General features: G+C 41.7%; 1 protein-coding gene across 2 annotated transcripts; it reads left to right on the top strand.

The window, feature by feature from the left end:
- The first annotated feature begins 499 nt into the window (after positions 1-499).
- Positions 500-20,197, top strand: fah (fumarylacetoacetate hydrolase (fumarylacetoacetase)). Of its 2 annotated transcripts, XM_068327430.1 has the most exons (14): positions 500-635; positions 920-1,030; positions 1,934-2,055; positions 3,190-3,239; positions 3,408-3,498; positions 4,361-4,458; positions 5,057-5,109; positions 5,191-5,290; positions 8,254-8,384; positions 8,705-8,780; positions 8,950-8,996; positions 9,911-10,012; positions 17,738-17,855; positions 20,029-20,197. In XM_068327430.1, exons 1-14 carry the CDS (start codon positions 555-557, stop codon positions 20,103-20,105), a joined length of 1,257 nt encoding a protein of 418 aa, XP_068183531.1. In that variant the 5' UTR covers positions 500-554; the 3' UTR covers positions 20,106-20,197. The 2 variants fall into 2 exon arrangements, with proteins under 2 accessions (XP_068183531.1, XP_068183529.1); XM_068327428.1 differs by having other exon boundaries at positions 5,057-5,290.
- The last annotated feature ends 5,263 nt before the right edge of the window (positions 20,198-25,460 follow it).

Here is a 25,460-nt window from a genome sequence, read left to right as displayed (position 1 = left end):
AGTCATAGGTTTGATTCGCATCTTTGATTTGGCAAAAGTTTTAGGCCGGATGCCCTTCCTCACGCAACATTCTGTATTTATCCGGGCGTGGGACCGGCACAATAAGACACTGGCTTGTGTCCTCTTGTGGCTACATTACAATCCCAATTTTTTGGGATTTTATTAATATTTTAAAGGCAGATTAATGTTGTGCTTGACTACATGTTGGAAATTTTTCTCTTTTTTTGCCTTAAAGATATGGTGAATTGTATAAGTTTATTGTTTCAGTATTCAACTCAATGAAAAGGTTGTGCGGTAATCACTTTTGAATTTGAACACATCCTACTGACAAAGGAGACTAATCATTACTTCGTCTACAAATTTACCCAATCCTTTACCAGGTTGTCTTGCATCAGATTTCAGGGTTATGGGTGAGGGTGGACACAAAAGGCAGCATGTGATTGGCTGTGAGGTGGGAGCCGGGCCTGTCCAAACACACACACACACTAGAAAAGCCGATGGCTGCTCATTCACTCAGTATCTTATTAAGGTCACTGAAATACCACTACCAAAAGATGTCTTTCATAAAGGTAGATGCAATGTCGGATTTCCCCCTCCACAACCTTCCTTACGGAATTTTTTCAACACCCGATAATGTAAGTACTTTTTATTTGTTTAGTTGATCTGCAAACATCTTTCCTTGCAGTGGGGTGCTATGAAGTCAGAAACATGGAGGATAGTGATAATACTTTTCCAATCAAGCCTTTACAAAGAGTTGGTCGCAATGAAATTAGCTCCATTTAGCATACCTATGCTTCATTAGAATCAAAACGTTAAATTGTATGGAGTAAATCAAAGTGAAAAATTTGAAAAATAAAGGTAGTGGAAGTGCTCGGTGCAAATTAAATGTGCTTATTTCAGAATGTAATCATTCCTTCAGGTCAAACATCGCATCGGTGTGGCCATTGGAGATCAGATTCTGGATGTCAGTGTGATCAAGTTTTTGTTTCAAGGGCCGGTGATGTCGAAGCATCAGGATGTCTTTGACCAGGTATGTTAAACCACTGATAATCACAGAAGTAGTTTCCTTTTTGATTACACATGAACCAGATGTTCATGTACAGATCTTCATCACTCAAGCTGAAAATCTTATCGGTATACATTTGGGTTATTTAGAACAAAATTGTACAAATTTAAATTGGATGCATAGATAAATTACTTTATTAATCCCGGAGGAAATTCAGGATATCATCTGCTCACAGATACATAACTACACATAACAGTAACTGACACAGACAAAAAGACGTTAGTTACATAAATACACATAAAAAGAAGCATTAGAACATAAAAGCATAAGAAAAAGTGGATGAACAGAACTATGGACTGACACTAAGGACCCCAGTGTATCCCTGCCTTCACCCCCCCGTCTAGCCACTCTTAGCTGACCTTTATGACACTGCAGCTTCACCCCCCGTCCTTCTGAGAGCGGTTGTGCTGTCCCCCTTTACAAGTTGCTCATTTGGGGTTCACCAGGAAGGAGCTGCCCGCCACCCCACCTCGCCATGTGTGTACACACTAACTTGTATGCATGCGTTTGAAGCATGACTACCAGAGTGTGTTCTTAATGTTCCTTCGGGGGTCAGATAATAATAATAATAATAATACATTTTATTTATATTGCACTTTACATTATGACAATTTCAAAGTGCTACAAAGACAAAGAAAGCATAAAACCTATGGTGAAGCAAGCTAATAAAACAACACAACCCAACAATAAGGCATATTTAAAAGGCTAAGGAAAGGCCTTTTTAAAAATGTGAGTCTTTAGGCTACGTTTAAAAGAATCCAGTCTGTGGCGCACTCAGATGGTCAGGGAGAGCATTCCACAGTTTGGGAGCAGCCAAGATCAGCGTATAAAATAAATCTTTTGTGTGTCTCATTTGTTCCCTGCCAGCCGACACTGAATGCTTTCATGGCTCTTGGTCATGAGGCTTGGACTGAGACCAGGAAGACCTTACAGACGTTGCTTTCGGCTGATGGGAGCGTATTGAGAGATGACATCAGCCTTCGAAGCAGGTCAGTTTTCTAACCTTTGCAAATACACAAGTACAGTCATGTGAAAACCTTAGGACACCTACTAAATAATCAGCTCTCCAGTAGGAAATGTTGGCATATCGATGTCCTAGCCTGTTATGTTTGTCTGAAGAAAGTCATTTAACTAATTAAATGATAATGATTGTTTTACTTTGTTTTACCAACATTGTTCTACTCATCAAATAGCTAAAAATTAACCAGCAACGTTTAAGAAAAACGTTAAAACATAAAGTCACCTTTCAAAAGAATACAGTTTAAGTGGTGCTGAATTATTTGGAGAAAGTTGGCATGAATTTCATATAAAAAACTAACTCCAATGAAGTACTGAATGTTTTGCTCAAATAACTTTGCAAATAAAAATAGTCTTTCCTCCCAGAAGATCAACCAAAATTTTAAAGCGTTAAATGGTCTGGTTGATCATGGGTCAGCCATATCCCTGCAGTCTGGCTACTGTTTGAGATCCTCTGACAGGGTCCTTACAATTGTTCCTAATTCTCACATTGTCACCAAAGGTGACCAGGCCTTTGAAAAGGGGATGAAACAGGTAATAATTTTGGATCCAGTTAATCGATAAAAAACCCCACAGCCTTTCTAAATATAATTTTTATATCAACTTAGCTAATCATAATAGTCCCTTGCATGTCCTTGGAAATAATTTCTGATAGAATGGAAATGTTGGCCACATGTGGATGTGGCCAGGGAAATGGAGGTTTGGAGCTCCCTGTTGAAGCTGCTGCACCGCAACCCAACTACGGATAAACGGCGGACGATGGATGGAAATGGATGTTGGCATATATTAGATTTTCTGAGGGGCGGGGTCATATATATTTGCTGATGTTCCTCGTGTGTGTTAATAATGAGCAAATATTGACTGAAAAGTCAGGGCTTGTACTTTATGTAGAAGCAAGTCATCTAGAGAAGAGGGGGAAGGAACAGAGGGAGGAGGTAATGTCTAGGAAGAACAAGCATTACAGGGGACAAACAGTTGGCAAATAGAGAATTTTGGGGGGAGGAGAGGATGTAGTTCTATCATTCCTAACAGGCTGGTTGTGGGATGTGTCCTGAAAGACTGTATTTTATTGTAGATGTTATTTAAATTTTTCCTTGTCATTGCAGAGCGTTTGTTCATCAGAATGCCGCGACCATGCATCTACCTGCAGACATCGGTGAGCCTGTTTTTTTCTGTTCTTGATGTTGTTGTTGCTGCTCATTTGGTTACATCCACTAGGATGTTACCACGGATATGCAAAGGTTAAATTTGTGCTGATGAGACTAAAAAAAGATGACAGTTATAGACATGGATGTTTCAGCCTGTTCCTCTGTCCTTTTCAAAGGTGATTACACTGACTTCTACTCCTCCAGAGATCATGCCACCAACGTTGGCATCATGTTCCGAGGGAAGGAGAATGCCCTGATGCCAAACTGGTACACTATAAATCAAACCAGCAGTGAAATCTAGCTGTTGATAGGCTACACAAAAAGTCACATGAATTGTGCATTACTGAAACGGATTTTGAGAAACCGTCTGAAATTAATTCCTACAGTTCTCGAAAGAGCAGTGAGTCTCAAATAGTGAGGCACAACCTCCAAGGGAGGTGCAGGCAAGGTGGCTGGGGGGGATAGTGAGGCGGCTGTGGGGGTGGGGGTGTCCCCAGACAACATGCACTGTAAAACTACTGTGTAATTGCACATCCACTACAGTAGGTGGCAGTGCCACTTTCATGTCTGCATGTAATGTGCTTTTAATTGTAATTAACAGCATTCTCCAGATGAATTATTCCTCCACTGAGCAAAAAATCAGAAAACAAATAATAAAAACCAAATGGAACCAAATGACAAAGGACCATTACAACTCAGATCTACCCGGACATTGGTACCACTCAGCCAGCGCCTGCTCCCAAGAGAGTAATGCAGTGGTCCTTTGGGGATTCAGCTACATAAAGAACAAATAGTAGCAACATCAGTCTACTCAGATGATGGGATGTACTTGAGGTTTCTTACTGCATGTACTTGAGGTATCTCAGAGTGCTTCTCATGGGGGAGTTGTGAGGTGAATGTTGAACAAAGAGGACGGCCTAGACCTGCCCTTTCTTACCCTGACATCACTTTTGTTGTGACTTGTGAGATGGAAAGTGAAGAGGTTCATGTAAGGGTTGGGGTCAGGGGTTTGGGTTTTTCCTTTGAGGTTACTGTTGTGATAACTTTGACATCACCTGACATCACCTGAATTTCCCTTGGGATCATTAAAGTATATATCTATCTATCTATCTATCTATCATGTATTCAGGTTGAGACTTCCAGTGGGGTACCATGGTAGAGCATCATCAGTGGTTGTTTCTGGGACCCCGATTCGTCGCCCCTGTGGCCAGATGAGACCTGACCACAGTAAGATTGTTACATGCGTTAGTATTACTCTATACAATTCATATAATTTATTTGTTTTCATTGAAAATACGGATCTCAATTCACATATTGTAAACATAAATCCTGAAACCCAATGGACTTTTGTTGTTAATCCAGTTTTTCACTATACTGTATACAGTTTGTAAGCATTAACGGTTGTTTATGCAACAGAACAAGTGATATATTGTTATTTCATGCATTATTTTTTCCTGTGTGTAGTCTTTACATGACAAAGCAACTTTAATGCTGACAGTTTGGTTGGAGAATTAGGTGCATTATGTTAATAATGACTAACGCAGACTAGAACATCTATAATTATATGACAAAGTCAAAGAATGCACTCAGTGAATTTGAAACTTGTCTTTCAAACTCCTTGTTCTATTTAGTAGAATATGTAAACATGTTACATGACATGTTACATCACGCAACAAAATGAATCACTTTTCTCACTTCATGGCGAGGGCAAAATATTTGGCCATGTTTACTTTCAACATTTGTGAAATAGTACTATTTATGTTCTTGCTGCACAATTTTATCTCATTTATCTCATTTCATCATGCTTCTTCTTCTTTTCTCTTAGCTCAACCACCGGTGTTTGGCTCTTCTAAGCAGCTGGATATTGAGCTGGAGATGGTTGTTACAGTTTCTACTTATTTACCCACATTTATTACGTTTGAATGTGTGTCACAATTATTTCTTTCTTGCTTTCTTGAGGCTTTCTTTGTTGGTGGAGAAACTCAGCTTGGACAACCCATTCCCATCAACAAAACCAATGAACATATCTTTGGCATGGTACTCATGAATGACTGGAGCGGTAAGAGCCTCTGCAAAACACAATAATGTGTGTGCTTGTAGATATTTAGTCAGGCAGGGAAAATTCCGTGAACAGTAATCCCTTGCTTGGTCGCACTTCAAGACGCACAGCCTCACTACATCATGGATTTTTAGTAAGAGTGCATGCTATTGGCTGACAGCATCCATCTGTGCCCTGCATTCCAAGACTCACAGAGCGCAGCGCACTTCTGTCTTTTAAAGAAAAACTTTTCTTTAATACACAGAAGTGCGTTAAACAGTCTTTATAACTCTATATAACAAAAGAAGACAAATGTCCCTGAAAACAGCAGCATAATAACACACAGGACTGACAGGCATGTTAATAAAATTTCTGTGGCTTCTTGAACGCTTCAGTTGGTTCTGTTGAAACCAGGGCTTTGAACCAGACTTTTTTGCCAATCGGTTCGTTCTGAACAGAAACGGAATTATAACGTTTCTGGTTTTGCGTTCCACCCATAAACTGACGTTCCTGAACGGTTAGAACAAAAGAATAAAGTTCCTGAACCGGTTAATAACGTTCCTTGTAAATTTGCCGTATTTTCCGCACCATAAGACGTGATTAAGAGCCTTAAAATGTCTCAAAAACCAACGCTGCTCCTTCTGACATGAAGCGTCTTCTGTGTTCACTGAGTTCAGAAATCTGTAGAAATGTTTCTGTGACGTCAGTCAGAGATCCTCCAGACCGACCATTGTCCACCGACAGAGGACGTATTACGTCACTACGTACGCCGGCAGCGATGGACCAATTAGAGAACATGACGCGAGGCTCCGTCCGGCACACCTCCGGTAGGTACCGGTACAGGGGAGATACCGGGACTGTACCACAGGTATGCTGGTAACCACATCTGATTGGCTGAAGACCCCCGACAATGACGTCAGCGAAGAGACACGCTTACGACACAACATGTAAACTCCAGGCTATCAGTTCCGGTTGTTCCGGTTCACGTAAAGAGAACGGGGGGCTTTTTTCACACTTCTCCATCTCTTGATCTGTGACTCCATGCCCCCCCCCACACCACCGCTTTTGTCAGAAACACGTCCAGCGGCTGAACTCGGAGTTTGTCTTCATCCTGGAGGATTAACGAAAGACCTCCACCCGCTGGACATCGGTGTGAACAGAGCCTTAAAGTGAAGCTGGGGGGTCGTGGAGCGATGGATGAGAGACGTGAACACACGTTTACCAGGACTGGGGGCAGTGCAGAGGAGTTACACCCCCCAACAGGTGGTGGATTGTGGGTCCTGGACTAACGTGTCTGCTCAGACTTCTGTCCGATGTTTCTCTAAAGCCGGCATCATTACCGGACAGACCCCCGGAAACCAGCCGGTCAGCGGTGGAGAAACTACCGACAGATTCAATGCAGACCGGAGACGAGGACTTCAGGGATTTAGAGCACATTTATCAAAAAATTAAGAAATAAAAACATTTAAAAAATAATGTCGGTGTATTTTTTTAAATTTAATACGTAGTACAACACAGTCCAACCACGGTCACTTTTTGCTTCCGTTGGCAACCATGAACCAAATAAACTCCGTTATTTAGACTGCGTCTCTTTGTACAATGAGCTGAATGGTGCGCAAAATACGGTAACTTAAGGACTTTTAAATTGGCAACTAAAGCAATTAGTTTATGTACTATAGACTATAATTATAGATATATCCCTACCCTACAGTAAACAGTACCACAGCACTACACCTCTGCTTTGACAGTTATGTAGTTCAGGCTTATGCCTCCTACTTAGACACTACATGACATAAGAACAGAATAACTCCCACCATGTCATTTATTGCTGAACAACAGATCTTCATTGTTCTTCTCCCATAGCTCAGTATTACTACAAAGCGCTGGCAGTACGGGAACACACTGCTCTGAAAATGACTGCAGCCAATGAGTTCATGTCTAAGTCACACATGTTCAGATTGACACGCTGAGTGTTCACCTGTAATGATTAATGGTGACTGGGAGACCTCCCTGTTCTTACCTGCTGCTGATAGCCACTACTTCTCTCTGCTCTCATCTCTCCAGTGAAGGACAGGAAGTCAAACATCAGGTCAAATATTTTTTTCAAGAACGAAAAAAAAACAAACAGTATTAACCGGTTTACAATTATTTTCAACATTAAACATTAAAAAATATAAAGTTTCCGGTTTCGTTTTCGTTCCATGAACCGGTTCAAAGCCCTGGTTGAAAGTATAAAAGTGGTGGTCAGAGGGAGAGCTGGTGTTACACTGGATGAAGAACCAATCAGAAGCTATAGCCAGGTGTTCGCCAAATGATGTGACTCACTAGTCCAGACATTTTTCCAGAACAATGTAATCAAAGGCAGACGTGGTATGAGGAAGAGGGGAAGATCATCGATCAATGGCAATTATCTCATTCACAATGTGATAGAAACATTAATGTGACATTACCTCCAGCTGCATAGACGGAGTTACAAAAACGGGGGTCCGGAAATGCATGTTTGGGGTGGACAATAAACAGAAACGGTACAAAGAGGAAGAAGAAACTAAAGAAAAGTAGATTTAGGTCAGACAGCAGGGCTCTTGCCCGTAGGGGGTGGGGGTGTCCCGTCCCTGTGCGTTGAGCCAACCAGACAAGTTTTTTTTCAGTTCTGGCGGTCTTGTGCCAGCTGCTCTTCTGCAGAGAATCTCTGGTTTAAGGTCCCCATTGGCCGTCACTATGGACCCCAGATACACAAAGCTCCTGATGTGATTTGCTTTCTTGTGTGTATGAGCAGCTGTCAACTCATGCTACCTTAAAGCAGATGACCATTGCACCATTGAATAAATTATTGAAGTGAAATAAAGGCACAGCAGCCCAGTCCTAAAAAGAATGCAATGAGACTTAACATTCTACTTCTCTTTGTGATGAAACAAGAAACAGAAGTGCTGGTTGACTATTACAGGACCACAATCTGCCTATACAATTATCATGCATTTTCTCAGCCAGGGACATCCAGGCATGGGAATATGTTCCTCTGGGTCCTTTCCTGGGCAAGAACTTTGGGACAACCATTTCACCGTGGGTTGTCCCCATGGAGGCATTATTACCATTTGTAGAGCCCAACCCCACCCAGGTGAGTACTGTGAAAACTCAGTTTAAACCCATAGAAGGTCCCTGTATTGACTCTGCATTACAGTTACTATTAACAGTAAAAAAATAAATCCATTCAACCAATCCGTTAAATTTAAGGTCCATTCACATCAGTGGTCGATTGTGACTGTCAGTGTTTGACATTACATCAATCAAGTTTTAATTATGAAGTGCTTGATCATGGCAACAGATTAAGCAACAGATACATTTGGTTTTTTTCCATTTGACTTGTGTGTGTCGCTAACTGCCTCTTATGGGACTCTTCCGTTTCTAATTTTGTTTCTGCTCCACTTTTGCCTGCAGGATCCAGTGCCCTTGCCATATCTGCAACACTCTGACCCCTACACTTTCAACATTAACCTGTCTGTGTCACTGAAAGGTATGCAGCATAAGTAGGACCATTGACTGTAATGTCATTTAAAACTTGACCAACATCTGAAGGTCCCTGGTTCGATTTTCGGGTTTCTTGTGAATTTCCCAGCTTGGGATACGGAACGTGTATGCATCTAACTGTAACCTTGTGCTCTACGCAAACTCTGGCGTTTAAGGGCAGGGCCTGGCAAATGCAGCAACCATCTGCGAATCAAATTTCAAGGTAAGAACTTTCATCATTAACAAACTTTTTAGCATCACAGATCATAATTTTATTTCCAGTGAAGTGTCTGAATTTGCTAGATTTGGACTTTGTGGTAATAGCCATCGAGCTTCCAGTTAGCTATGCATTTTGTTTTTTAAATAAAATGTATATATTTTTTGATAAACCTGTATGATTTTGCATATAAATCACTTGGTGTGTGTTGATCAGTGTGGGCTTATACATTTCAAATACAGTGTAGTTGGACATCTGGTAACTGTGTGAAATTAATTAACATAATGTGGGACCTTTAAAAAAATGGAAATTAATATAAATTTGTCTTGAATTTATTTTAATAGGACTTCATTTAATCAAGTTAGTTGACTACCAGAGTCCTATCCTCCTGCTCACATGGGTAACTAGAACCGATGCAGTCACAGACTGCAACATCCGTTGACACCCTGAATTTAAAATTTGACCCTGACCTACTTGCATTGGTCAAAGATCAAAGCTAGTGCTCTGACCTACTGTCATTGATCGAAGCACTAGCCTTGATCTATGCTCTTACTCACACTGGCCTTCTCCCTCGTCTTTCTATCTTATGCGGTTCCTGAGTGTACAAAAGTTGACATTTGACCTTGACCTAGTTTTCTGAAGGCCATCATCTCATTTTCATCCCCTTTGCTGCCTGAGTCATGTGCTTTTTGTTTCATCTTTCTATCTGAAACGGTTGTGAAGACATTTGGTGGACGGACGGACAAACACACCAACACTGACATTACAATACATCCCCGCTTTGAAGCGGGACGTAATAATTATGAAACCTATTTCATTAATGTATCCCTTAATATTTTCAATTATTTAAAAAAAATCAATGTTCTTCCCTATTATATTTACATCTTTCTTCATTTATATAGTATCTTGTCTGTTTCTAGTACATGTACTGGACCATGAAACAACAGCTTGCCCATCACACAGTCAATGGCTGCAATATGAGACCAGGAGATCTGCTGGCATCTGGTACCATCAGTGGACCTGTGAGTGTCTGTATCTTTATAATGCACTGTACATATACACAATAGCAGTCACTGTGCTTTTTTTTCTTGTTATTATAAATTTGCTGTGTGTATTTGTACATCTGAACACATTCTATAGGTCATAGTACGGGGCTTGAGGTCTGAAATCTTGTGTCTTGTATACTTGTATCCTAAAGATTAAAGCAGAAAAGATTCTGTTCAAAGGTTCATCGAGGATGCTTTGTCAGCACTACTTGATTGATTGGATATTGCAATTATGTTTACATCGACCCATTTACATGTCGAGTAATAACAAAAGTCTAAACTAATGGCTGGACCCATCAGACGGAGGCAGGTCAAACATTCCACAACAGAGGGGATGGAAGGTAAACTTGCTGTCCAAAAAGTTGGATAGAATGACAGCGCTGTGCAGGACTCAATAATAATAAATAATGATTTATTGAAGAATTAGCAGATTTAAATTGAAAAATCAACCTGTGAGATTGGACACATAAGAAATTTGTTCTGTAATGGCGCCCTACAGCCACGCAACTTCTACCTTCCTTTAGCATGTCCAGAGGTCCAACTTCTTGTCCGATGGTTAGCGTCTTCCTCTGCATGTTGGGTGCAGATGCCTTCGATGGTGCAGGACATTTCGTCGACATTGTTTGTTGGGGAGGAACGTTGCAAACAGACAGTACAGCACTTTCAGAGTCACACTGCTAGGGATCACGGGTTTATTTAAATTTGGCTAGCTGAACGCATTCTATACCGTACAGGAGCCACAGCATGGAGGACATTGATGGATAATGTTGTACAGCCAATCAGGACACAGCACACAACACACTAATCAGGAAACAGAACACAATGTGCTGTAAAAAAAAATGCAGGCAAGAGTGAAACACGTACCAATGGACCACTCTGCATTTTTTTGGGACAGCTTGTACGTTGTGGCCTTGGAGACAATCAAGGAGAACACTGTGGCAGAGTACTAGCTTCCTCAACATAAGGCCTCAAACTGAAGCGGCACCCTGGGGTGCAGTCACACAGTAGGATTTAATACCACGATCATAGGTTTTTGTGATTTATACACTTTGAAAAAGAGGTGCTCCCAACATAGTATCATACCTTCATCATACAAACATTTTTCCCTGGTTGATGCAATGATTTTAACTTTTCTACAATATAATCTAATACTGGGTAGACTATGTGCGTATCGTCAGCAGCATCCTGTGTGGCATTCTTACTGAATAGTAGGAATGGCCATGTAATTAGAAATCTGTCCCTTGACATGGTCTGGCTGAAGTAGGGTGTTGCATCTACCTCATCTACACTCCAGTACATTTCCAGTGAGAGAATTCAGTCCAAAGTTTTCAGTTTGGGACTGACCCTGGTGTCCTGGCATTGCCTCTGTTGTGTGGTAGATTCATAAGGTATGCATGAAAATACTGATCTGCATACAGTCTGATCCACAATGAGCTGAAGCAGCTTGTCAGTCAGAAAGTCAGCTGGCAGGTCAGAATCTGGCTTGAATCAGCATTATGAGGTCCAGGTGCTGCTGTGAAGGTGAACTGATTCGGCTTTCAGTCTGCTTGATGCCAGCCAGGATCCTGTCCCTTGCTTGCTGCACAACCTGTAATTTGTCATGTTGAGAATAAACACATTTTACCTTTTTTGAACTGCCAGCAGGTGAAGTTGGGGTTCTACTTCACCTTCCAGTGCTTCTTTTTGCATTTAGTGTATATTTTTTTCTATTTGTGCACCATGGGTTCCTTGAACATCCCCTTCACCCACCAGAACCTTTTGGAAATTGGGGACCAGCACCAAACCCCCATTACGGGTGACTATCATCACACGCACAACATCCCAGACGAGATAGCGAGGACATCAGCCTCTCCGTGGATTGTTGTCGGGTCTCGGAGATGACCACACTCGTGTGACAAAATAGCGTTCTTGTGAGGGGGAGGGGAGGAACTTCGGTATTACCTCCATCATGTTTAGGCTTCTGATATGGCACAGCTGTGGACGAGGCTCTGCTCCTCCCATTTGATCCAGATGGTGACCATCCATCTGATGAATGAACCGGGTTCACTAACATCAGCTGGGCATGGCTGTAGGGGTGGAGGGCAAACCACAGCCTGCTGACATCACCGCTCTGTCCACTTTCATCTCCTCCGGCAGACCTTTCCGATGTGCCAAATGTTGAGGGACTGCTGGCGTCGTCATCAAAAAACTGTGAAAAATGCTAAAAGAGAACACTTGTCTAATATTATCCTCTCTAACTGTCACAAACCTCGTGTTTTGTTTAAAACAATTGATTCAGCTCTTAATGCCAAGCAGACTGCTGGTATAGAGACTTCTCCTGTTGTCTGTGAAAATTTTTTCACTTTTTTATTGACAAGGTCTCTTCTACAAGGGCTCTCATCTCACCTCCTGCTTACGACCCCTCAAGCTCTGTCACCTGCTCTGCTGTTTTTGACCAGTTTGAGCCCGTGACACTGTCCTTTTTACAGGAGATTGCTGGTCAGTTGAGGCCCTCAGGCTCTCCAAGTGATGCTGTCCCTCCTCGACTGCTTAAAGAGGTTTTCCCCACGGTTGGAACTTCTGTTCTCACAATTATTAATAGCAGTCTCTCCTCAGGTGTCGTCCCTGTGTATTTTAAACATGCAGTAGTGCAACCCATGATCAAAAAACCTGGGCCAGATCCTACAGCTCTCGCCAATTTCAGGCCGATCTCCAAACTACCTTCTCTCAAAAATCCTTGAGAAGATAATAATAGACTTTCTGAAAGACTACAATATTCTTTTCCAATCCGGTTTTAAAACCCTGCACAGCACAGAATCAGCTCTTTTAAGGGTTTTTAATGATATCTTTTTAGCTACAGACTCTGGTGACTGTGTTATTTTAGTGCTTTTAGACTTAACTGCTGCATTTGATACAATGGACCATGAAATCCTGATCTCCCGCTTGGAACAGTGGGGGGGCATCAGGGGCATAGCACTGGAGCGGTTCAGGTCGTACTTGGCAGATAGAACGTTCTGTGTCAGCCTTGGCGACTCAGTGTCCTCCTCTGCTCCTCTCCTGTGTGGGGTCCCACAGGGCTCAGTTCTGGGCCCTCTTCTCTTCTCTCTCTATCTGCTCCCGCTTGGCTCCATACTTAGGAAACATGGGATTCACTACCACTGTTATGTGGATGACAGCCAGATTTATGTTCCACTCAAAAAGAACAATGCGTACTCTATCGCTGCATTAGTTAAATGTCTTGATGTCATTAAGGCCTGGATGGCTCTGAACTTTTTGAGTTTCAATGAAAAGAAAACTGAAGTGATGTTTTTTGGTGGCACCGCTGGTACACCCCCTCCAGATCTGGGATCTTTGGCCCAGCATATCAAACCAACCATAACTAATCTTGGGATAAAAGTGGATTCAGGTCTCAAGCTTGACAGCCAGATCAGGGCAGTAGTGAAGTCCAGCTTTTATCATTTGAGGCAGCTGGCCAGAATAAAACAAATTCCCTCGAGGCAACACTGTGAAACAGTCATCCACGCCTTTGTCACCACCAGGCTGGACTCCTGTAATTCCCTTTAGGGGGGGGTCAGTGCTTCTTCCATCTCCCGTCTCCAGATGGTCCAAAACACTGCTGCACATCTGTTGACCAGCACCCGTAAGCATGAGAACATTACCCCCATTTTAGCCTCACTCCACTGGCTGCCCATACACTTTAGAATCCATTTTAAAATTCTTGTATTTACTTTTAAATCTCTAAATGCTCTTGCCCCGTCTTACCTCTCTGAGCTTCTACTCCCCTATGTACCTGCTCGCTCTCTCAGGTCAGCTGATCAGCTGCTCCTGAGGGCCCAAAACCAGACAGAAGCCCAGAGGGGACCGTGCCTTTGCTGTTGTGGCTCCTAAATTGTGGAATAATCTGCCTCAGCAGATCAGACAGGCCTCTTCTGTCTGTTTTTAAATCTGTGTGAAGACCTACCTCTTTTTGGCTTTTAACACCTAGACACTAGATTTTATTTTATCTTCTTATTTTATCTCATATTTTATTGCTCTGATTATATGCTTTTGCTTTTATCCATATTTTACGTTTTAATTAGATCAATTTTACTTATAATATTTGAGCCATTTTGTCTTTTATCTACAATGTTTGTACTTCTTTATTTATTCGTCTGTACAGCACTTTGGTCGACTGCGGTTGTGGTAAAGTGCTCAACAAATAAATATTGGATTGGATTATTAGCTTTTTCTTTCTATTTTTCTCAGAGCAACACTGTCTTGACTTTCACTGTAAACTTTTCATTATTGTAAGCTGCTATAAATTCCCCCTTTTTCCTGGTTCCCCGTCATTCGTCCTCGACAGCTGCCCTCTGTGGTACTTTTGTACGCTGATCCTGTTTGTGCTGCCACCTAATGGGATCAGTTGTCATTACACTAAGTATCATGATTAAAAGTTTGATTTTCACTTACAAGTACCGCCAGACTGCCCCCCCCCCCCCGCCACCCCGTTAAAAACATATTTGACGTCAATGGCAGTGAAGGTTTGAATTAAGGACTTGAATTAAAATATATAGACATCAATGTCAGCCAGTAGATTAAAAGGATAGAATTACCACCCTCTAACAGTCTCTAGAGGTCCAGACCACAGTAGCAACTACAACCAATGGAGTCACAGACTGCAACATCCTGCGACACCCCTGAATTCAAAATTTTACCCTGACCTACTTGCATAGGTAATAAAACAAAGCTAGCGCTCTGACGTACTGTCATTGATCAAAGTACTAGCTTTGATCTATGGTCTTATTCACACTGGCCTTCTTGTCTTTCTATCCCTATCCGGTTCCTGAGTGTACAAAAGTTAAAATTTGACCTTGACCTAGTTTTCTGGAGGTCATCATCTCATTATCATCCCCTTTGCTGCCTGAGTAATGAGCTTTTGGTTTTATCTTTCTATCTGAACGGTTGTGAAGATATTTGGTGGAATAACGGACGAACACACCAACACTGACATTACAACACATCACCGCTTTGAAACGGCATGGAGTAAATCCTTTTCTTGCACATGTGCAGGAGCTGGCCATAAAGAGTGAAAAGATGTCTTCCAGAACCAGAACAGTGATGTGTCCATTGAAGAAAAAATCTGGACACAGCAGCAGGATTGCAGACTTACCTAAAAATAAATAAAAATATCAGTGTCCCGAGTTGAACTAAAACCATAACGAAGTAACCTGCCAAGCTAAGAACACACATGCATACCATTTAACAAAGGCAGACTCACGCAAACACAAGGGAGGATTTAGAGGGCTACAGACGGATTACCTATGACCACGTCTGTTAGCATTATAAAGCTAACAGACGGAGAGCACTTACAAGAGAGGATGCTTGTCACTGCCAGACACATGATCAAGTATGGACAGCACAGAATGGGAGGAAGTAAATGTCCTCCACAGAAGAATATATCCTAAATCATATCAATAGTGGATGCACACTACTCACACTTCAACGGATGCACACAACAGTTGAAATCGACAGCTGTGACACCCGTTTGGAACTTAAGGGGCAGCAGTGTCTCAGCGGTAGAGCGGGTCGTCCAATGTCCCAGGATCGGTGGTTTCATTCCCGCTCCTGCCCAAAAACACCCGGAGCTGAGCTGACAGTGGGAGGTGTCAGCGCACCTCCAGAGCACTTCCGAGGCGCCCTTGAGCAAGGTGCGTTCCCCCACCTACAAGTTTCTCATTTGGGCACACCAAGCAGGAGCTGCCTTCCACTCGACCTCCCCCTACATGCATGCAGGTCCCATTGTGTGTACACTAATAATATTAGTGCCTATACAGTAATATATATATACCACTGGAAAGGAGTGCAATAGTGGAAGTGCTGATGGCCTTTTTAACAATTACAGAGCATCTCTAGTGACATTACATTTCCAGTGATTCCAGTTTCTGTAGTTATTCAGTTTGTGTTCTTCAGATTATTTTCTTCAGTTACAAGTACACCCCTGTGTTTCTTTGGTTACTATTTTGTATTTGCCTTTTGAGGTGATTTTTTGTTAATTTGCGCCTCCTGCTGATTTTCAGTTCTGTGTTCAGTTCAGTTCAGTTACTGTGTATAAATATATTTTAGCATTATTTTCTCTAAAAATTGACCCCAAATGCAGTGATGGTGTGGTGGAATGTTTAAAATAATATAATAAAATACACACTACAGCAAATGCAAACGTGTTAGAGAAGACGACAGAGTCGTAGGGACTATGTGACCTTGATGTCCGGCAGAGTGTTTGCTGTTCCTGGACTCAGATGAGTATTGGCGGTACATGAAGTCTGACATCAGATCAAACTGTGTTTTTGCGAAGACGACGTATTGATGTCAGTTCCACATGGGTTGGTTTGACATGTGGTCAGTTGCTGGTGAATCCAGTAACCACCCACCACACACACACGGCAGAGCTTGGCTATAAGAACTCGACAGACTTCAGTTGAGTTGAGTTGAGTGCCAGTTCGACTCCTGGGATGTCGTTACCAGAGATCTCTTTAGATAAGTATCTGTTAACATTGTTTGTCTACATCATCACTGACATTGTTGGACTTCTCCTCAACCTATGAATGATTTGAATCGACAAATATTTTGTACTTAAGTACTTTGTCCTGTCTTAAGAAAACCTCTCTCCACCAAGATGGCAAATACAGCAAGTGTCCCCCGGGAGGCAAAGAGTTGACCCCTTAAAAAAGGAAGGGGAGAAGGGAAAACGCAGGCCTGCCTCTCTAATGTGCTAATGGAGAAGCACAGCAACGCCCCACACTGAGATGTGGCATATCCAGTGATTCTGACAGCTAACTGCCGAACAGTGGAACCAACCTTCTGGAACACTGAGGCTAGGCTGGCAAGAGACCCTGAATGGAATGCAGCATATAGGGAGCAGATTTGTGAGATATGAGCTCTACTGTCACACATGGCACCTGTTGATCTATAAGCATATATTGCCGGACTAAGAACCCGACTCTCAAACAGTTGTTGGACAGTATGAGGCGGGTGTTGGTGAATGCCCAGGCTGTGTGCTCTTCTCTGGGCCACCAGTCTACTTTGGAGGTAAAGACCCTCTGGGAGGGCAAGGGACAGAACCTAACCTCATAGATCCTTTCCTTGAAGTCCAAATAAGTCCTCAGTTGGAGAGATGGACTTGTTCTAAAAGACTGAGAAACTCAATCTGCACACAGCCCATATGAAAGCCATCTACAGGAACTGTGTGAAGGTTATAGACAAAGGACTCTGTAACAACTTGAGGTGACGACTGGGTCCACAGTTTGATGGTTCCATACAAATATCCCCTTCAAAAGTGAACCGCTGACCTCTAGTGGAGGGCTGTACATGGTGCTACCACCTCTAGTGCTTTCATATCTGTAATCAGTCCTTCTCTGTCAAACTGGTGTCCCTTCTGTTTCCTTTGAGACTGTTTTTCATGTTATTAGTGTAAGAAACTTGCAACGCTTTTTACTCCTAATGTTTTAATTTTGTGAAAATTTTATTTATGATGCTGGACATAAAAAAGGAAAAAGGTGACAATTTAAAACTTCCACTCTGGGGAAGCTGAACTATAAAACTATGAAATAAAAAAAAACAACTTTTAAAACAAAGCAAATCAAGAGGGAATTTTCCCTTCAATATCAGATGTCAATTGAAACTATAATGCACCTGCCTTGTGTAGTGTATCTGCAGTGTAACATTATATGTACCACATCTCAACAGGATCCAGAGAGTTTCGGGTCCATGCTTGAGCTGTCATGGAGGGCATCACGGAGCATCAGTCTAGGAGGTGGAGAAACCAGGACCTTCTTGAAGGATGGAGATGAAGTCACCATCACAGGTTAGACAGATTCTTTAACATTGCTTCTACATTACTCAATAATTCCCAGTAAACATACTGTATTAAGTTGTCCGTCCGTCCGTCTGTCCGCCCCCAACCTTTTTATCTCCACAGACCAGTTTTATCTAAGACAGTATTTTAACCGACTGGTCTTCTTTTGCCCGGTAATCGTTAAAGACGCCAGGACAGCTGTAGTCTAATAATAAATCAGTGGTTTTATGTCAAATACAGACATCAACAGACAATAAACAACCTTTTTTTCTGAATTAGTGGTTGTGGACCTCTGATGTAGGGGTAACGGAGACAATGACACCTGAGGTGTGTTCTGGACGTCCGGTCTACTCCAGTTTGGTTTTCTTTACGGTCACTGCAGAAAATCCCACTTCACAGAGACCAGACGTTGGAAATGGAAGCAGGGATTAAGATACTTTTAGGGTCTCAGGATAATCTGGTTTGACTTTAATCCAGAACACTGGAGCAGTTGCGGGCGCTTAATTTAGGGGTAACGGCTGGTAACCTGTCATGTGACCCAGACCTGTCAAGAGGACAGACACACGCATCCGTCTGTGTGTCATTCCACACGGATGTCACTTTTCAAATAAAACATCTTTAGACTGGTAATCAATAAAAAAAAGAAAAAGTTCAATGCTGCCAGTGGTTGGGGACCACTGATGTAGACGGATGTAACAGAGAATAGGGTAGTTTTTCAAAATAAAATAACTTTCAGGCTCCGAAATAAATAAAACAGAAGTAATGTAAATGATTTCTGCTTTCTCTACGGCCCATTACCAAATGACCCATGGACCAGTACCGGTCTGTAGCCCGGGGGTTGGGGACCACTGCTGGAAATAATTGCAGTTGTCTCATGGTGACTTTGCGAGCTATGGGTCTGCTGGAATCTCAGCTGGATATTGGTGAGAGGCGGGGTACACCTTGGATAAGACAACAGCTCAATGTGGGTTATGGAGTACTTTATTATCACTAACTGCTGCATATTCAAGTACAAGATAAAACAACCATGTGCAGTTCATACATCAACAACCCCAAGGAACATTATTAACTGCTTTGCAGAGTGGACAAGTATCCACATTTGAAATTGTATTTGGAAATCATGTATGCGGTGTCTTCTTGAGGAGAGAAAAATAATGCTTCATTGTGAGTTATTATTTGTGACTCACACAAAAACTACCCAACGGTTTTGGTGAAACTTCAAGGTTACTTTAAATAGCTTCAGTTTTATCAATCAGGAATCATTTGTTCAGCCCAGATTCACAAATGACAAGTTCCCTCCCAGGGCTTTATAACCTGTACAGAGTAACACCCACTTATTTTAGAGAAGTCCAGGGGGCAAATGGCAATCCAGGTCATGTGTGCTCTGTATGTTACCGAGTCACGCATGGGCACATCCCCACCCCCAGCATCAAGATATTGGTCACCTGTAAGGCAGAAAAACTTTGGGGAGGAAACTCCTCGGGGTGAGGTTACGGACATGGAAACTGAGTCTTGGTAAAGTACAAGAGAATGTAAGTGAGGGAGAACTAGGTAGAGAGTTAGAGAGGCGAGGCATGTGTGAGATGCAGTCTAGTCTACAGCAGCATGGGCTGGGCTCTGAGCTTTATCATAAAGGTTTTAAGGCTACTCTTAAACACTGAGAGGGTGTCTGCCTCACAGACTTGAAGTAGGTTAATAGTTGGAATTTTGATTAAGATTTCATTTAATCCTGTGGAACTACAGTATTTGGTACTGACAGTGTGTGCAGTATTCAGTATTGTATTGAGTGCCCCTTCATTTTGTAAATTATTTTTTTCTTTCGGGACATTAGGTGTTTCCTGCTTTGCTCTCCGTTCAGAGTGGACACTGAAGACATGCAGGGCATGCTTGTGTGATTTTAATGATTAAAGATCCTTTTATTAGTCCCCCGTGAGGGAAATAATTTTTTCATTCTTGCTAGTAAACACACACAGACACACAAACACACACACACACACACACACACACACACACACACACACACACACACACACACACACACACACACACACACACACACACACACACACACACACACACACACACACACATGCAGTGGATTGGTGGACTACTGCCTACTTAATTACATCATATAAGCATACTCATATTAATAATATATTAAATCTCCATCTCTTCCTTACAGGTTACTGTCAAGGAGATGGGTACAGAGTGGGCTTTGGAACATGTAAAGGAACCATCCTCCCAGCCCTGCAGCACTGAAGCATACATACTAGTACTGCTGTTTATGGAGTAACATTTGTTTATGACAAAACATAAGTGGAAGAAAAAATAAAATACATATTTTAAGTGTCCCTCTTTAAGTATTTCCAATCATGAATGGAGACCTCTGATGTCTGAGTGTTTAATCTCATAGGTCTGTAGATTTGAACACATTTGCAACTGTGTTGTATTATTTTTGGAAAAGATATAACCCCAATACTAGGCCAGCGCCTCCCCTATGCCTGGGCCATGGCCCTCTCCTCAATAATTCTAACCCTAACCCTTGACCCTAACCCATAATCTTACCCTTTCCCCTACCATAACCCTACCCTAATCCCCTAATCTTAATCCTAAACCCTAGCCCTGACCCTAAACCTTACCCTAACCATCACCCTGACCCCTACACCTAACCCTTTGCCCCTAAACCTACCCTAACCCACGGTGGGAGGACGTGAAGGAGAGTTGGGAGGAGTGTCATGGCCTGGGCAGGGGGATGGCCTGTGCGGATTCTGGTTCCAGCTGGGAGCATGGGCCATGACCATTTCCTCAATAACCCTAACTGTAAACCAACCCTCACCTTAACCTGGGCCCTAATCCCTAAATTTAACATGGGATGTTTTGTTAAATGGGATTAAAACATATGACTATAGTGCATATAGTAGAAAACAAAATTAAAAGCAAAGGCCTGGGAGACAACAAACAGTGAAAAAGCAAAAGTTTAAAGAAAAGTAGAGTATAAAAGGCATAGCAGAGAAGAAGAGCCTCAATATGAAGAATTGCACCCTGCCCTGAAGAAGAGTTATTCATTTTCATTTATTTCAGCCAAGGCAAGAAAAAAACACACAAAAAAACACAAAAAAACAAAGAACAAAATAAATAAGCAAATAAATAGGTAAAGATCATAATACAACAATGCAATTCTGCCTGAAAGGGAGTGGGAAGAAGAAAATGTATGTAATCCCACCACAGTTCTTGATTCAGAGATTAACACACTGAGCTTCACTGCTACTTCATTTAAGGACAACCACACAATAATTGCATCATAATGGCGTCACCATGGGCAACAATAATTATCACATTGCAATAGCAATTCCACAGAACAATGTAAGGAAGGCACGATATACCAACAATGGTAATGTACAATATTCCAACAATGGTAATGTACAATATACCAACAACAGTAATTGACAAATACCAACGATGGTAAAGAAACACTGAATAACAAACAGAACAGCAGTTTGATTTAAAGACCCTCATCTCTATACTTTGACCAGACATGATGTTTATATAACAGTTTGAATTGATTAGTACTTTTGCATTGCTTGTGTTGTGAGACCAGATTGTTCCAGAGTTTCACTTCGCACACAGACACACAAAAACGTTCACGCGTGGTTTGAGCTCTCGGCAATGAAAATATCCAAAACCTCTCAAGAGATGAGCCCCGACTGGAGTTATAAAGAATCGTTGGAGGTTTGGTGGTAATAATTTGTTGAATGCTTTATATAAAACTATTGATGTATTATATTGTACAAGATCATGAAATTTTAGCAACTTTGACTGCGTAAACAGGTTATGAGTATGTTCAGGAAAACCAACCTTGTGAATGATCCGCGCTGCTCTTTTCTGTAGTATGATCAGAGGATTGATTGTGTTCTGGTATTTCCCCAAACTTCAACACAATATGTAAAGTATGGGAGGACCAAGGTGCAGTATGAAGTGCGGAGTGCATTTCCATCAAGGTATAGTTTTGCTTTATTTATAATTGAGAGGGTTTTGTAGATTTTTGTTTTTATGTGTCTGACATGGGGTTTCCATGACAATTCACTATCAATAATAACTCCTAAAAATTTATTTTCTCTTACAAATTCAATTTGAGTGCGATCAATACTTATTTTCTGTTCAGACATTATGTTGTGATTTCCAAACATCATTACCTTGGTTTTATTTATATTCAAAGATAATTTATTTGAGTCCATCCATTCTTTTATTGTGTTTAGTTCCCTGTTTACTGTGTTTACAAGCTCAGAATAATCATCACTACTGTAAAATATATTTGTGTCATCTGCATATAGCATGAGTTTCAGGACTTTGGTTGTGTTAAATATATCATTTATGTACAGATTAAACAGTTTGGGCCCCAACACTGACCCCTGGGGGACACCACAAGCAATGCCAAGTACATCTGATGAATGTTGACCCATTTTTACAAACTGTACCCGCCCTGTTAAATAACTTTTTAACCAGTCCCCAATTAACCCCCTAAATCCATATCTTTCCATTTTATTTAGTAATATTACGTGGTTAATAGTATCAAATGCTTTTTTCACATCAATGAAGAGACCAACTGCATACTTTTTCTGCTCCAGTGCATTAGTTATTTCTTCAATAGCTTCAGTTATTGCCATTGATGTAGTTCTTTTGGTTCAAAAACCATACTGACCTTCATTAATTATGTGATGTTCAAGAGTTGAAAAGTTTCTCTAAAATTTTTGAAAATTGAGGCAAAAGTCAGATTGGTCTGTAATTATTAATGCATGTTTGTTTTCATTTTTGAAGAGTGGAATTACTTCAGCAATTTTCATTTTGCTTGGAAAACAGCCAGTCTGGAATAACAAGTTACAGACATAAGTTAAAGGTTTGACAATATTTAGTATTACTTTTTTAACCAATGACATGCTAATGTCATGACAGTCGGTGGAGGACTTACTTTTACACTTCTGCACGATCTTTGTCACTTCCTGCTGATTAGTAGCTGAGAGGAACAATAACAAGGCATTATTTCCAATAGTTGACTTTGCAATTCCACTATCAAGAATATCAGCAGCCAATTTAGGGCCAACATTCACACAAAAAATTGTTGAACTTATTTACTACATTATTCATATTATAATCTTCAACATTTTCATCAAAGTAATCAGGGTATGTCAACTTTGAGGATTTTTGTTTGATTAGGCTATTCAAAGCATTCCAAGTTCCTTTTATATTGTTTTTATTTTTGTACAGCTTTTTTTGATAGTATGATCGTTTGCTTGTTGTTATGATATCAATTAATTTATTTTTGTACTTCTTATATCTTTGTTCCATTTCTTTTGTTTTTACTTTGTTAAAGGATTTGTAGAGATTATTTTTATTTTTACAGACTTTCATTATTCCTTTGGTAATCCAAGGGCTTTTGTGATGTTTTTCCATCATAACATATTCTTTGACAGGGCAGTGATTATTATACATGGAAGCGAAGATGTCTAAAAAAGCACAGTAAGCACTGTCCACATTAGGGTCACTGCACACTGAAGTCCAATCCTGGAGCGCCAAACTATTGTTTAGGGCTTGGATCGTTTCATCAGTTAATATTCGTTTGGAGATTTTTGCCATGTCTTTAGTTTTCTTGAAATTACCATCATACAAAGTAAAAACAGGTAAGTGGTCAGTTGTGTCACATATAAATAGGCCACTAGTGATTTGATTTCCCATAATATTAGTACAGATGTTATCCAACTCTATCCCCTTGCTCTGGAGATAGGAAGCCACCTGTTGCTCCACCGATGGTGTCTCCTGCTCACTGGGCTCCCCGCTGTCTGTGGCCCCCGCACGCACATATGAGCGCGGCCTGATGTTGATGCCGGTGATGACCACATCATTGATGGGGGAGTATTGCTCCAGCTCGTCCACTCACCGCTCCAGATCCACAATGCACTTCTCCTTCTCCGTATTCTGGAGGCGTAGTAGTTTCACCTCGTCCAGGAGCCGCAGAAGCTGCTCCTGTTGTGTTCTGACCTCCTCCAGGAGCTCCAGAAGCTGCTCCTGCTGTGTTCTGACAGCAGATACATCGCCACACAGAGTATTGAGAGAGTTTTATCTCCTCGAACTCCTCCGGTGTAGGGCTTTTCCTTGGTGGGGGCATTCTGGTAGTTTGTGAACTAAAGCATCCAGTGGCAGGGGATACTCCAGTCTGTATGTCAGGGCGTTCACGTTCCCTGGCTCAGGTGCGCTAGCTTGCAGCACTGGCCGAGACAACAAAAGTCCACAGCAAAACACCCGGCAAAAACAGTCAGGACCAGTCAGGACTGATTATATAAATAAACAAAAAATATACCAATAGTCACGAAAAACTGTATTCAACGAGCAGCCACCTAAAGCTAGAACACTTCCTTCTTCCATTTGGCCAACGTTTCCATTTGACCTCGAAACGTTGGCCAAATGGAATGGGTGCACAGCAATCTACTATGGTGGTACGGGGGGTTGTGAAGGAGAGTTGGGAGGAGAGTCATGACCTGGGCAAGGGGACGACACGTGTGGATCCTGGTTCCGGCCAGAACCAGAAATTATATAATCCTAACCCTATCCCTTAACACTAACGCTAACCCAACCCTCTAACCCTATCACTTAACACAAATCCTAACCTAACCCTGTAACCCCGATCCCTACCCGAACCCCTAACCCCCTAACCCTACACTAACCATAACCCTACCCGAACCAAACTCCTAACCATAACCTCTAACCCTAACCCTAACCTGGATGACATTTTTGGGTTGTGGGACGGATGAAAGGCAATGTTTTTACAGTTTATTCACATCTTTAACTCCCACCACCTGAAAACAAACAAACAGTAGAACACAAAATCCATCCAAAATCAATAGAATTCTTAGACACAACGGTCTTTTTTCATGAACCAAAGCACAAACAGAAAATAACTAGCCACAAAAGTATATTGTAATCAATCAACATTTATTTATATAGCGCTTAATCACACCAGCAGACATTTCAGAGCACTTTAAGAGAGTGAGAAACTGAAAAGAACCCCCCAGAGCAAACATAAGCGACAGCAGTGGGGAAAAACTCTCTCATTGAGGAAGAAACTCTGGCCAGGACCCAGACTCTGGAGGGCGGTCATCTGCCTTGATTGGTTGGGTGGAAAAGGAAATACACAGGGGACAGAGATAGGGCAAGGGAAAGAAAGACACACAGAGAGTCAAAGAGAAGTCCAGGAAGCAAATGGCAAAGCAGATTATCTCAGGATAATCTGCCTTGATTTGACTTTAATCCAGAACACTGGTGCAGTTGTGGGCACTTAATTTAGGGGTAATGGCTGGTAACCTATCACATGACCGAGACCTGTTCAGCGGGACAGACGCATACATCTGCGTGTCATTCCACACAGACGTCACTTTTCAAAATAAAACATCTTTCAGACTCCATCCATCCATCCATCTTCCTCCTCTTATCCGGGGTCGGGTCGGGTCGGGTCGCGGGGGCAGCAGTTTAAGCAGGGAAGCCCAGACTTCCCTCTCCCTAGCCACTTCGTCCAGCTCCTCCGGGAGAATCCCAAGGCATTCTCAGGCCAGCCGAGAGACAGTC

The sequence above is a fragment of the Antennarius striatus genome, chromosome 11 (assembly GCF_040054535.1).
Source record: "Antennarius striatus isolate MH-2024 chromosome 11, ASM4005453v1, whole genome shotgun sequence".
NCBI lineage: Eukaryota > Metazoa > Chordata > Actinopteri > Lophiiformes > Antennariidae > Antennarius > Antennarius striatus.
This window is presented reverse-complemented; position numbering and strand designations above follow the sequence as displayed.